This window comes from Papilio polytes, unplaced genomic scaffold (assembly GCF_000836215.1).
Source record: "Papilio polytes unplaced genomic scaffold, Ppol_1.0 DF824102.1, whole genome shotgun sequence".
In the NCBI taxonomy this organism is placed as follows: domain Eukaryota; kingdom Metazoa; phylum Arthropoda; class Insecta; order Lepidoptera; family Papilionidae; genus Papilio; species Papilio polytes.
In genome coordinates this window covers 5841737-5856937 of record NW_013525102.1, presented here as the reverse complement: position 1 = coordinate 5856937, position 15201 = coordinate 5841737, and the positions used below count along the sequence as shown (strand labels likewise).

Genomic DNA, 15201 nt, shown 5'->3' with positions numbered 1-15201 from the left:
CACAAATAAAATTAATTAAAGCGCATTAAAATTGAACTTTACTTAGTAAATGGATGTTAACATTTAAAATAATAAATAATTTCATAATTAATATAAAAAATAATTTGGCAAGTTACCAATAAATATACTATTTTAACAACATTTATCCTTTAAATGCATATTTTTGCAAAAAAACTAAAAACAAAAATATAGTTTTTATTGAAACCAAGATTTTTTTTTTAAATTATCTTTCCCTTAATCTGTGACTCAAAACCTATACTAAAATATTTATTGCAAAATTTTAAAAAAATATGCATTCAAGGGTAAAGCACGTAAAAAACATAACATAACAATTATAACTTAATACGAAAAGATAAATATTAAAGAATAATCATGAAAATAAACATAATATAGATTTATATTAGTACATAAAAAGCACATTTGATCAAAAAAAAAACAAAGTTTCAAATTAAACTTGAGTATTTGCATATACCGGTGGGACTCAAAACACAATTCGTCTCGTATTAAAATAATAATTATTTTTTTGGTTAAAAAAATTTTTAAAAAAATTGACAAAATAAAACATTTCGATAATTTTGGCACATTAACATAAAGCGTTTTATTAAATACAATCACATTTTACATAAAATACTGTAACTCGATTTTAATAAGCAATCCAATTTAAAAACATATTTTGAAGCCTAAATACATAAACTTCCACACAATTAACTCCTAACTAACGAGTAACTACTCCTAAAATCTATAAGGGAATGTTTTGAAACACTTTTTTTAAATTATTAACCTATAAAATCCTTATAACAAACGGACTGCATCATATTCTAATAAATTAAAAACATCTTAAAAAAATAATGATATATGTTGCCATATAAAAATAATAGAAATCTACATTTTTAAACTGTGAAACGGAAATTAAAACAAAAACGACTTACGTATTGAGATCATGAATAAAATTGCTCGCTGTTAATTGATGGACATCTTCTCTTGAAGTATTTGGAAGTAACAAGCCTGGAAACAGACGTAATATTTCAATTTTTTTTAGGACTAGTTTACAAAATGAGAATATTTCATATTTAATCTATATACTAATACTATGAATATTATAAAGAGGAAAAATTGTATTTTGGGCTTTTTTATGATTTGAAACAACTCAAAAACTACTGAGCTGTTAAAATTTATTTTCACCGTTAGAAAGGTAATTTATCTGTGATAAAGCTAAATTTTGTATTATTTATTTGATTTCACGCTGACAAAGTCGAGAGCAACTATCTAAAAAAAATTGGTCCAACTTATTGTAATACCGCGAGTAAAAATACAAATCAAACTTGTTCAAGGTCACAGACATACTAGTAATATTATATGGATGGATGTTAGAGTTTGTAGCTTAAACTGCTAAACGGATATTGATAAAATTTGGTATAGATGTAGAGGATAGTTTGGAAGAACACATATCCTACATTTTTGTTTTTATTTTTAATTCCACATGGACGGAGTCGCGGGGGAAAGCTAGTAGATCATAAGTGTACTTAGATAGAGGTAAAAAACTTTCTTACGCTATGAATTCTAGAAACAATATTAATAAGGTCAGTAATGGAGGTGTCAGGAGTACCTTGAGCGTGGTGAACATGAGGCCGAGCTCGCCGCACTGCGCGCCGGGCTCCAGGAAGTCCTCCAGGAAGTGCAGCTCCGAGCCCAGCTGCAGCACGCGCGCGCGCACCACCACCCACTGGAACACCGGGAACAGCTCGTCCATGCCCCACAGGTAGCTGCAGCCTGGCAACACACGCCCGGCCACAGACTTCAGTCATGTACAATGGAGGACATACGCGGTGTTACATGTACAGGCAAATTGCCTCGTGCCTTAAGAGACAAACTACTCCTCTTACAAATAACCAATTCGGTAGCAATGAGTTTCCAAAATCACGGAATGATGGTAACAATTAATTAGCCAAGTATCACTGATCGTGTGTATTTCCTACTTTTTTACATTCACATTTATAAGCTGTGTCTCAATGCTTACAAAACGCTCATTATTATAACATCTACCTATTTTTAGAAGCAAATAAGAAGTTAAAATGTTTATCGTAATTTTAAAGTGGAACACCGTTAATGTACGCGACTGTACATTACGAACCTATCGGAATAATATGAAAAATCGATATGAAGATATTAATAAAAACATATTAGTGGTTAACCTAGCTGCTGTTGAACGGCGGTGGTCATCTTCTGGAAGGTAGTGCGGATAACGAGCAGTTTCTCGACGGGAGAGAAGGTGGTTTTGAGCTGCTGCAGCGTCTCCACCGCATCTTGGAACAGCTCCAACTGAGCCTGCGCCGGTGAAGTTTGCCCCTGACCGTTAGGGTAACCTACCCAGAACTTCCTACAACGTGAACGGAAAAACAGCTTTTTTACTACCGTTTTTAGTATTTCGTCCATCAAGAAAATGCTAAGTGTTTTGTATTGCCGAAACTTAACAAAGAAGCAGAAATTATCATGTTTCTCATTGTTTTATATATAAGATTGTATTGCCACTATCAAGCCTGGGCAATATAAGTAATATTGTGTGAGCCAAAATGGGAAGGTGTAATTGTTAACAAACAATTATCATAGGATGGATGGTTATCATAGGATAGTTGTATAGTACCGATCGATGCCGAGGAAGGCCATGAGCGCGAGATCTGGCTGCCTGTTCCATTTAAGCAGACGTCTCCAATACAGATCGTCTTCACGCTTGTTGTGCAGTGCGTATAGCACGAAGAGCGCGGGGTGCACGCGCGGGAGTAGCACGCCCTGCGCCAGCCGCGCGCCGCTCGCCACCTCGCTGACACAGTTCCACAGTGAGAGCCTGCTTTAATATCCACGATACCACAAACAGAAGACACCCTTCAAGTGGAAGTTATCCTGTGTAGTCTGAAGTATGAGTGCTTGAGGCCTAATTTTAGTCCCCTCTTGTTGCATAATTTGGTGACGTAAGAGACGTATAATACGGGAAATTTACTCTACGAATATTAGTTACCTAACGATACTGATCATATTTATGAATTAAAAAATTCTACAAACAGCTAAATTTATGGTCCATTGCATTAAATACATCAATGTGCGAACGCGCGTAAGAAGATAATCGTAATTTCCGCGCATTCCATTCATAAAATACCGTAATGACCCCGATACGGCCTACATTTTCATTGATGAGTATTGTGTCCATATTTTCACGGGATTTAAACATTGCTTTTACAACTTTATTATTGAGTTAAAAAACTGGCTACTATTTAAAATCATATATTTTATAAGTAAGAATAACATAACTATAATGCAGAAGTAATATTTTAATTCCATATCTACGGATTACAAACAAAAATGGCGCGCTAATTTTTAAAACTCAATAACACGACAGCTGTCATAGGGGATGTGATCGTCTCCAATCGGTCTAGTGTTGTCACCGGCATAGATTAACTTATCACTAAAAACAATAACCATACATACCCTTCAATGGGATCAGTTTCCTCGGAGTCAGGATACGGCAGCACTGTTTCCACGCCTTCTGGCGGTAGAGCAGGAAACAGGAGGCGCACAAGGCGGTAGAGCCGCGCAGTTAGACTGCGCAGCTCCGCTACCGCGTGGCTCAGTAATAACGGATGCACGCGCACACCGCCGTACGTCGTATTAAACGCGCCACTGACGCCCAGCACTAGCTGGCCTAGAGGATGGTGGGTAGACTCACAAGCCTATAGTAATAGATATACTTTTAAAATATATACGGTATTAAAATGGCCACATATTTGTCAAAACAATACCAAATAATGTAATGTGTGAATTAAAATAAATACATTAATATTTTAAAAGCGAATGTTTATGCGGATGGATGTTTGGTAGAGTTTGTAGCCTAAACGGCAGAACGGATTACAATGAAATTCGGTAGATATAGAGGATAGTCTGTAAGAAAACATAGGATACTCATTTTTTTTTAATTCTACGCGGACCGAATAGCGGGCGAACGCTAGTATGTTATAAACTAAGCGACCAGTGGGTACGCTTAAATCTTGTCGGGTTTTTTTTTTACTGCTTTAAATAGTTTTATTGTATTTTAAATTTTTGGTTTAAAAAATAAAAAAAGGGCCGAAAATACTGTAATGGCACAGAAAATAAAATTTTATTTTATCACATAAATCTAAAAATGCGTATGAATATAATATTTAAATCATAATGCTTTCAATATTTTTTTTATTTATACTTAACATGTTATAAAATCTTTAATTTTAAGGTTTAGAAATCTAAGATAAAATTGATAATTTGTACTATAATTATACTCACATTATAAAAATACTGCTTCACTTCCATATAATCAGCATAATTCAACGTCTTCTGTCCAAACTGCGGTATGACTTCCAAACAGTCAACAGACTTCTCTATATCCGTCCCTTTCCCTGGTCGATGTTTCGCCTTATGAGAGCAAGAGATAGCGACAGCGACGTTCTGCCATATCTTGACGTTATCCACTGCGGGCACTGTAGGGCCGGTCGCGAAATGGTTACCAGTCGGAGTCAGCAATGTATCTGACACGCCAAGACATTGGAAACATTGTCGGAATAGCGCGTTCCATTTCTGGTTAGGTGCTACACTTAATTTGCCAAATGAACTGTAAAAACGAAGATTAAAAGTTTGACTATAGAAAAAAAGAATTAACATGACTCTAAAAAGTCATTTATAATCATACTTTGGTTTAGAATTTGCCGGTGGTGCTGGATTCGATACATTTAGCTGCATGACAGCATTGCTTAGCTTGACTCCATCTGTCCAGGCCCCGCTGAGACAGCCTTCAATACGATCCCCACTGGAGAAGGTCAGCACGCCCTTGCCGGAGAACACGCCTGCCGCACGGAACTCACCCTCGTAGTGAGTTCCGTCTTCAAACACCATAACACCGTGACCCTAAGGAATACGAGATGTAACGAATTCCAGATTAAGCTAATTTTATGAGTCTTATAAATAGATAATATTTCTTTATAATGTACTAACTTTCGCCCACGACTCCGTCCGTGTGGTATTAAAAAAAACAAAAGTGAGTAACCTATGTGTTCTTCCAGACTATCATCTACATTTCTACCAAATTTCATCGAAATCCGTTCAGCCGTTTAGGCTACAAACTCTAACAAACATCCATCCATCCATCCATCTAAACTTTCGCATTTATAATATTAGTATGAAGTATGAAGTATGATGAACTCATATCGTGACGAGCTGTTTGCAAATCGAGGTCAATAACGTGCATATTAATGAGAAATCGTTTTATTATCTGTTTTTCTTCTAATATATTTAACCTATGCAAACCCAAAGAAATCAATACATCTTAAATAGAGATTAATTTAAACAAATGAAAACAATAATGTGTTTGTGTAGTTTAAACGCGTTAATATTTTGTTTTTTTTTCTAATCTGTGGTAATTAATGCTCAAAACTGTAACAAGAATGAGACAAATATGAACTTATCTCAGTATTTACTATACAGTAGTAAATATAATTATTAATTATTATAGAATGTAAACATTGATAGTGAAGTTTACAATGTTTCTTAATTACCTCTTTTACTATTTATGAGTGGAGATTATTGAACTAAATATTAAATCACATCTTGAGTTCCTAGTACAGAAAACTTGTTTTTTAACATATTGTCGTCCCTTTTATTCCAATCGAAAATAACAGAGAAAGCAATATTTGTTCAGTTATTGTATATACGCGATTATTTTGTTTCTGTTAGATATATTTTTGCTAAAGCTCTCTGTGAAACATTCTTGTATCAATCAATGAGTAATAATTGACGGAAATGTGAATCAGATTGATAAAAATAATAAGATAAACATATAATTTTAAATTGCCATTTTTGTAAGAGGGGAATTCACTATTTCGAAGCGTTAGTCATACGGTTCCATGGTGTAATGGTTAGCACTCTGGACTTTGAATCCAGCGATCCGAGTTCAAATCTCGGTGGAACCTGAGTTGATTACTTTTTGTTTTTATTTTTTTTTTGTTTTAAGCAATAAATTTAATTAGATTAGATTTAAAAATTAATCTCATTTTTTTTAATTAAACTAACCTTTAAGTTTTTGTTAACATCAAATTATGAATTGTTAAATCGGTATTTCATTTAAAAAGTGACATAACAGTTTTACTGTTATGACGAAAGAAGCACAAATATCTGCATAAAACGTGAGCTACTAATTCAATAAAGATAAAAAAATATCACGTACGTAAACTTCAACAAACCGTTAGAACATCTTGCGTGAACAATCCTTCGTAGTAAATCCCGTCCAAGGTCACAATGAGGCCGCAACCGTGTTTTTTATTATCACTCCAATTGCCTAAATATTTTTCGCCTTTACTTATATCATCCATTACACCGTAACCCTGGCGTACTCCGTTCACCCATTCTCCGGTGTAAATTGTCGCGTTCGAAGACTTAAAATCGCCTTGCTTTTTCACACCATGACCGTGGGGATTCCCCTCTTTGAAATACCCTTCGTATATATCACCGGAAAGATATTTCATTACCCCATATCCGCTTTGGAGATTATCTTTCCAATGGCCTTCGTATGTTCCTAAAATAGGGAATTAAAATTATTTTAGTATCTAATTAGAGAAGCTATTGTACAGATAGTTTCGAGTTTATATGACGTGTATAACAAATTAAAACTGATCTAGAATGTTCTAGCATAAAAAAAATTACGTTAGATTCTTACCTATATTTGGAATTTCCATTTTACCATGCCCACAAAGTGCATTAAACTGTAACTGCCCTACATAAAGTTTTCCATCAGTCCATTCAACTTTCCCATGGCCATGCATTTTCCCATCCAACCATCTCCCATGATATTTAGCTTCCTTGTAAAATGTACTTTTACTTGAAAATGTGTAACTTGCTGTTCTTACTGCAGGCGGTTTGAACATAGTTTCCTTGTTTAAAGCTGTCCTTATTGACGTATTGAATGAGCTGATCCATTCAGATTTCTCTTGCTCTGTATTTGTTGATACTGAGATAGTTTCCTCTGGAGTGATAAGCTGTATAGCATTTTGCAGAGAATCAGTGTTAGGTACAGCTTCAACCCATAATGTTTCAATAGGATGGACATTAATAACACTGCCACACATATGGACAAATAAGTCATTAAATAAAATAAACCAATGTGTACTAAAACGTCCAGGGTTCACTAAGTTTAGCTGTCGAGATTTTGACTCCCTTACCAATCGTCTTTCGGGCGTTCTGTATTGCTCCAATGGTTTCCCAATACTTTCCCAAAATAATTTCGTCAGATCTGCTTCTTTTCTTTTCTTTTCTTGATCATCAATTAAACTGTCCAAAGATGATATGACTTTATTCAATTTATCCTCTATATTTGATTTTACCTCACTTTTTTTTCTTTTAGTTTTATGTCTTAGTAATGTTTGTGAGATACATTTGTATGAGCTCAGCCTTATTAATGGTTGGACAAAGGCCAATGCCACAACAGCTTCTAAGGTTTTCTTATTATTTTTCTGTTTATTTGTTGGCAGCTGGTCACTAAATAAATTATAAACACTTGATGGCACATCAACAACATTATTTATATGAGCAAATCCACCAATAACAATCAAATTGCTTATAGCTAAGTAATACTTTCTATACAAATAAATATACTCTTCTATATTTTTTATTAATGGTATATCACATTCATTTATGTGCTTTTCAGCATATTGCCAAATGGACAACACATTCAGAGCTGTTATATTTAAAATGTCACCAAATATATCACATATGTTCTCATACACATTGGAATGTTGTGTTATTGCTTTGCTTTTCTTTAGAAAAGGTTTAACCAGCGACTGGTGAATTAAAATCATTTCTTCCAAATATCTTTGAGCAATAGATAAATTTTGAAAGTCTGGACTGACGATAGACTCTTCTAGGGAACAATAACTTATGTTACCAGATGATAAAACTCTCCAATGATAGCAAATATTCTGGGGCTTTCTGGTATATGTTTGGGGCTGATTTATTTTAACAGTAAGGCTCTTGACATTTACACTTTGTTCATCTTTTTTCTCATTTAAATTCACTATGGATTCTGTAAAACCTTCAGTATGCTTCCCCATGTAAAATACATTCTCATTCTGTGTATATGCAAGTGTATGGTGATCAGTTGCAATCATATCTCTTATCCTGTCACTGTCAGAATTTTCTGTAAACTGTTTTGGACCACTCTTGTCTTCTCTGGAATCAAAACTAACTTGATGGAAATGATTGTAGCCCCATACAAACAATCTTCCATCCAGTGTTAACGCTGCACAATGCCATTTCCCACAGGAAACCTTTTGTAATCCAAAACCTGATAAACTCATAACTACCATTGGCTTTATCCTTTTAACTGTATCTCCAATTCCTAGTTGTCCATAAGTTATATCACCCCAAGTCCATAATTCAGTAGCTAAAATATTTTTACCGAGTTTGGACATGTTCTTAAGACTTTCAGTCTTCCTTGCTGCTTCAAAGTCCTTCTCACTGCTGATTGTACTTGTTGAAAATTGTAAGTCTTCAAAATTACCATTTGATGCACAACTATACATTAGAGAATTGACTTCTTCAATTTGGATATTACTTTGAGGTTCAATATCATTATTATCACTACTACCACTTACATGTCTGGATAATGTGGCAACTTTATCACCAACAGTCTTCACCCCTTCATATACCAGATTTGTCAGATTAGATACATTTTCTTTAATTATTCTTGTTGGTTTCTCTGTATATTCCACAAGGTAATCTTCACCCACTGATACCCAAGACAGCTGTCTACTTAAAAATTGTCTTGCTGCATCAGTATTAATGAAGATATTGTTTATTTTGTCTGTACTTCCTTGAGCAGATCCATTTTCTTCTTCTTTACCATTATCATCGAAATCATTATCATGTAGTTTATCATTACTCTCTAAATTATTACTTTGAACCTTATCTTTTGTAATCTTTGATTCTTCAGAGGAGGGACTAGAGTCTTCTGTAAAACTTTGAGCATCAACATGGACATCTGTTTGTGGTGCTGTAGTGCTGCTGGAATCCTCGCTTGATTTACTGATATGCACTCCAAGAGGACAAGTCTCTGACAAAGATGGGACTGACGCAGGTGATGCTAGCCCAATTATTGTCTGACATTGTGAACAATTTGATGCAAAAACCTCCTCATCATCATTGTCACTATCAGTGTCACAATTTCCAGAGTGTTTCACATTCTTTCTAACAATCACTGCACCAAAATTTTGACCCACAGAAGCACTGTACACTGTTCTACCTTCGAAAAACGGAACTTTTTTAATACTAGAACTGTCTAAAGCTATTTGTGGCATAACACCTGAGCCCCATAGTTGACCTTCACTGCTAATAAAAAGCTGCCCAAAATCACTTGTCACTACATTTCTAAACTTTACTTTATAACTGTTACTTTTAAAACCATGAGGACAACATCTGGAATCTTCTTTAACGATAATTTCTTCTTTGTTTGTAAAGTTAATGTTTGTTTTATAAAGTCTTCCATGGCCATCTATAACATAAAGAATTTCGTTGTGATAAGATATGTCGATTGCTGAAATACCTGTGACCTTTTTAAAATCTAACGAATCCCCTTCAACAGTACAATAATACACTCCATGATCGCTTCCTAACACGATACAGTCTGTGCCTAAAGAACACAGTTTCACAACTTTGTCAGGTACGTTTTGTGACGAGGAAATCTTCAGTGGTGTTAATCCACACCAAAATTTGTGTTCACTCATTTTTAGAATATTCACTTTCTCTTGGGATTAGATTAATCATTATGCAGTTTATTACTTCATTTAATTATTACAATGTCGGGTTCTCTCCGCTTGTAATATAAGACGGGCGGTTTTTATTTCTACTTGAACTTTAAATTTACGATTTTTAATCACTACAAAGCATTTGCAAAAGCTTCATTCTAATAGAATTCCTATTATTTCTTTCAAATTCAAAATAAATATCATTGTGATAATGATAATGAAAACTGACACTGACATTAAGTTAAGACCCATTCTGTCACCTGTCATTCTTTCATGTCAAACAATCTAGATTATACAATTGAAAAAAGAACTAGATTTAATCCACCTCTAATTTATAATTTTATTTTAGGGTATATCGTTTTATTTTCAATAATGTTAAGTATAATTCACAATTTCAATTTATGGAAGCAGTTGAAATTTTAAAATAATTTATTACCTATCCTAGCCCAAAAGCAAGAAACGTCATTGTCAAACTGTGTGATCGCTCGATTTCTTACTTGCCGTTGCCTTTCTCAATCAAAAAATGGCGAATCGTGGCGGTACCTCTAGACGCGTTCCTGAAAATGAAGCTGCTATCACATATGTGCAGTGCGATGGATTGGTAAATATCTGTAAAATACTTTATATTTCATAAACAACTTTTTACTACTAATTTTAAGTCGGACACGTCATGGTAGTTTCTTGTTTTTAACTTTTACTGCAGTAATATTTGTATAAAATGATGTTTGGATGCATTCATACTAATAATAAGGGTATGGGCATATTATTTACTTACAATAAATAACATTGAAGGGGAGTTATAATTGTACTGTTATATTTTGGGTTTAGGTTATGTTGACGACCTCTTTTATTTACCTGTCCCCTAATGAATTGACTGGATGAGTCACGTACCGTTTTGGAATACCTCTCTCTTTGTACATTGCATGATATCATCAGTTAAATTTTCTCTTTTAACATGAAACTAGTTTGTTGTACATATGCATTAAATATGGCTTTTGCCTTTGTTACATTGTTTTGATTAATATAAACAATACAATTAAACGAATCTTAAACACTTTGCTTCATAAGTGCTGCTTTTGCTATCACACATCAACATTTACATAAGACACTGTTACTGTATTTTGCACAAATACTTATAGAACTAACTAAATAACAGACATGAAAAGAATTTGTCACCGTTAAAAATATTTCTAGTAACCAGTAAGCAGTATTTATAGTAATGTGTCACTTTGTTACATACATTCTCCATTGCTGAAACACAAATAATAAATACATGTTAGTAGATAGTGAGAATCTACAGTAAGTCCAACAACACAAGTACAAGAAACAAAGACATTCAACTATGCTGTGTAAATATTCCAGGCGGTGATGAAAATAGTGAAACATTGCCACGAGGAGTCATGTAGCAACATGGAGGTGGCCCAAGGGGCCCTGTTGGGGCTGGTTGTGGAAAACAGGCTGGAGATCACCAACTGCTTCCCATTCCCCAAGCATGATGATACAATGGATGAGGAGGAATACCAGCTGGATATGATGCGTAGACTCCGCAGGGTCAATGTTGATCACTTTCATGTTGGATGGTGGGTTATTTTTGAATATAAACTTTCTTTAAATTCAAGTATTTAAATTAAAAATTGTACCAAAATTATTTAAATTATGGAAATGTACAGTAATTGCTGTAATTGATATTATGAACAACAATTGTTATTATTTGTATTATCACAGATTTTAAATAATAGTAGAAGTGTTTTGTTCATCTAATATAGTTTTTCTAATGTTTATAATCTAATGAATGAATACTTAAACATATTCTATAGCAACTCCCAAAATGTACATCATAAGTGCTGCTTAAAATTTGTTGCATTCCAAAATTTTAATGGAATTTGGAATTTAAGTGTGGTCTTATCATTTAAGAGGCTGTTACATATTTAAATGCTTTAAATTCAGCTTTGAGATAAATAGCTAATTAATATTTGTGCTTTGTTAATTACTGTATAAGTATTGTCTAATTTCCAGGTATCAAAGTGCCGATGTTGGTAATTTTCTGAGCCAGTCTCTGTTAGAGTCACAATATCATTATCAGACATCAATTGAGGAGAGTGTCGTAGTTATCTATGACACAAAGAAATCAGCTCGAGGCTTCTTGACACTGAAGGCATATAGATTAACTCCGCAGGTAAGTTAAAATAAATTAAATTACCATTGAAACACTTTATTTAATGATTAATTACTAATTTTCGCTATATACAAGCCTGTATAGTATTTTCTGTAAGTAAGGATGGAATAAAAAGATTCCATGCAAGTTTTAAATATCATTTCATGGTTACCTATTAACATATTAAAAATGTTAGCACAAATCTTACTTCTTACTAATATTATAAATGCGAAAGTTTAGATGGATGGATGGGTGGATGTTTTTTAGAGTTTGTACCCTAAACTGCTGTATGGATCTCGATGAAATTTGGCACAGATGTAGAGTATAGTCTTGAACACATAGGCTACTCAGTTTATTTTTTATTTCCACGTGGACGGAGTCGCTGGCGAAAGCTAGTAATAGATAAAAGTGAGAATATTGTAATATAAACTACACAATTTTAATAAGCATATGTTCATATATTATATAAAGTAACAAAATAAATCTAACCTTATAAATTTGAAAGTTTGTATCATAGCTGTAACCAAGTATCTCCAAAATGGCTTAATTGATCTTAATGGAATTTTAAACACAGGCTGCTTAGTACATTTTAATAAATTCTGTAAAGGTCGCTGGTAAAAGCTAGGGTAACTAGTATTCTTATTCTTAACTCATTGGTTAACCATGTTTTCCTAATATGTGTGTTTGATAATTTTATCTTTCAGGCAATAGCCATGTATAAAGATGGTGATTATACTCCAGATGCACTCCGTAATCTGAAGATTGGCTACGAGAGCTTGTTCGTAGAAGTGCCAATTGTCATTCGCAATTCGCCGTTGACTAATATCATGATGTCGGAGCTGTCGGAGATGATACCGGAGGAGGAGGGCTCAAAGTTCCTGGATTTAGGCACCGCATCAGTGCTTGAGGGTGAGTTTAAAGTTTATTGGTTGTTGTATTAATTGTTAACAGATTTCTGTATAGAATTTAGTCTGTTTAGAAAAGTTTAAAATTATCTATGGTATATTTTATAAAAAAAAAACCATAAGTTTAAGTCATACGAAGAGAATTTAATTTAAATTAAATTTCTAAACCACAATTAAATTTTAGGACAACTTCGTAGTTTAATGGAACGCGTCGATGAATTAAATCAGGAAGCAATCAAATTCAACCGCTACCAGCAGTTGGTTGTCAGACAACAGCAAGACAAGCACCGGTGGTTGCTCAAGAGGGCTCAGGAGAACTCTGCTCGTGCCGCTAAAGATGAGCCTCCGCTACCCGAAGAGGATGTGAATAAGCTATTCAAGCCGCACCCCGTCCCGTCTCGGCTGAACCCAATGATTGTAGCGGGACAGATTAATACATACAGTCAACATATAAGCCAATTCTGTTCGCAGAGCTTGGCCAAGCTGTATTTGACGCAAGCGCTGCAAAATGCGAAAGAAGCTAAGCAGAATAATTAATTTTGTATCTGGCAATTAAAGTAATCGAGGAATTTGTGGTTTTATTTTTGGTTTTAGCATGTTTTTGGTTGTAATTAATAAAATAAAACAGGTTTCAAGTATTGAAATTAACTTTTATTAAACAGCGAACTGATAAGGTATCTGTCTAAAATTATTTTGGCGGACAAGCTGTTATACATTTTTAATAAATAACGCCTAGAAAAAGAAAATAGTTGAAGTTTGAGAATGAAACAACTGTTATTAGTAATTTGGTTACGATTACGAAACAAGCGAAAACGAACATATCGTATTACGATATTCGTGAGATATTACGAACGGTAATCGACAATTAGGAGATACTATAATATATTATAGTATGCGGTATTGGACTTGTGCAGCGCCCAACCGACTGTAAAGTACCAACAAATCTCATTCAAATGTCGATGTTACAAATTCGTTCTCACAAAATTTGCGAAAATATTCGTATTAGCTCTCTATAAAATCTAGTCTACATTGCGTAGTCCATAACATTTAAAAAAAATCACCTATTATAAAATATTCTACCAGCAGATCTTTGATAAAAAATATACACTAATTAGCGTGAATGCTTACAAGTCAAGAAACATGAAGCGTTACTTCTTTCTCGACTATGTTCCATAAGGTTAAATACACTAATTAAAATTAAAGGTAATATTTCTTTTATCCTTTTTGTCTCGAAGTGCGTTCATATTTTTTGCAATTAAACCATATTATTTGTTTTTCGCCAGCTGTCTAGTATTGTTTAATGGCTTAATTTGGTTAATTCTCCTTGATGAGGCCGTAATAGACCTTCGGCTCGCTCCGAACTAGTAAAGCTTGTTCGAACCGACCGCCGACAAAGGCTAATAGCGATAACTTGAGCGATTGTCCCTTGATTGCTACAAATTGCTTCATCCTGCTACAGCAGAGCCGCCCCCGGATAATTGGGGCCAATCTTACCCTACAGTAAATTACTCCATACCTGTATAATGTCCCGTAATCGCGAATAAATTAATGTCCATGTGGACTTCCTTTCTATCGTATATGATCCAAAGTTGGATTTGTATCCTACTTGTAATGGCATAAATTTAATTTAATTACAAGTCTGCACAAGCACTGAGAGGAAGGCAGACAATATGGCTTAACACTACTCTTTCTTTTTAAATTGTTCTTGCATACATGGTCGATGGACTTAGAGTCGGTTTGACAATTTTTACTTTTCTTTCTGATGTTACTAGTCTGTTTTTCTTTATTTTTGCATCATTCATTTAGCCCAGTTCTTGATAATAGTCGACTTTACTGGTTTATTTTTAGGGCGTGTCCCACACAAATTTGGTATCTGTGCATATCAACAGAGTGCTACAAGACATCGCGTGCAAGTTTTTTTTTATAATTTGTATTATGACGAGTAATTTCACTTAATGAAGTCATTATACTCGTACATAATTAGATGTCAACCTTTCTCAAAATGGAATTTCGAGCCTGGGCAACTATTAGATTGCTAAATTTAAAGTAAATTGAAGGATCAACCACAATATTATGTTGGATGGGAACGCACGAACTCATTTAGTCATTAAAATAATATGTAAAAAAATATAGATAATATAAAAGAAGTTTTACTTTTACTGTAAGTTACTGGTATGGATTTATTATGCGGCGAGAGGATATAAAGAAAGTATTAGAGCAAAGGTAAGTTGATGTAAAGAAGTTTAATCCATTGGTAACTAGCTGTTGCTAGCGGCTTTGTCTGCGTAAATTAAAAAATACACCCTCTGTTACTGATAAATTACCTTTC

The 15201-nt window shown here is 34.0% G+C and overlaps 2 protein-coding genes and 1 non-coding gene across 3 annotated transcripts; 2 read left to right on the top strand and 1 right to left on the bottom strand.

The window, feature by feature from the left end:
- Positions 1 to 379: 379 nt before the first annotated feature.
- On the bottom strand, positions 380 to 10036 carry LOC106099733. Its single transcript, XM_013278367.1, has 9 exons — positions 6731 to 10036; positions 6258 to 6589; positions 4712 to 4926; positions 4309 to 4633; positions 3481 to 3722; positions 2642 to 2818; positions 2193 to 2377; positions 1607 to 1770; positions 380 to 1005 (listed from the first exon to the last, which is right to left on the bottom strand). Exons 1-9 carry the CDS (start codon positions 9789 to 9791, stop codon positions 961 to 963), a joined length of 4746 nt encoding a protein of 1581 aa, XP_013133821.1. The 5' UTR covers positions 9792 to 10036; the 3' UTR covers positions 380 to 960.
- On the top strand, positions 5916 to 5987 carry Trnaq-uug. The gene has a single exon. It is a non-coding gene; the product is annotated as a tRNA-Gln (tRNA).
- A 276-nt stretch (positions 10037 to 10312) lies between the features above and the next one.
- LOC106099495 (eukaryotic translation initiation factor 3 subunit H) lies at positions 10313 to 13441 on the top strand. The gene is made up of 5 exons (XM_013278056.1): positions 10313 to 10413; positions 11175 to 11392; positions 11829 to 11988; positions 12672 to 12876; positions 13057 to 13441. Exons 1-5 carry the CDS (start codon positions 10336 to 10338, stop codon positions 13407 to 13409), a joined length of 1014 nt encoding a protein of 337 aa, XP_013133510.1. The 5' UTR covers positions 10313 to 10335; the 3' UTR covers positions 13410 to 13441.
- Positions 13442 to 15201: the final 1760 nt, after the last annotated feature.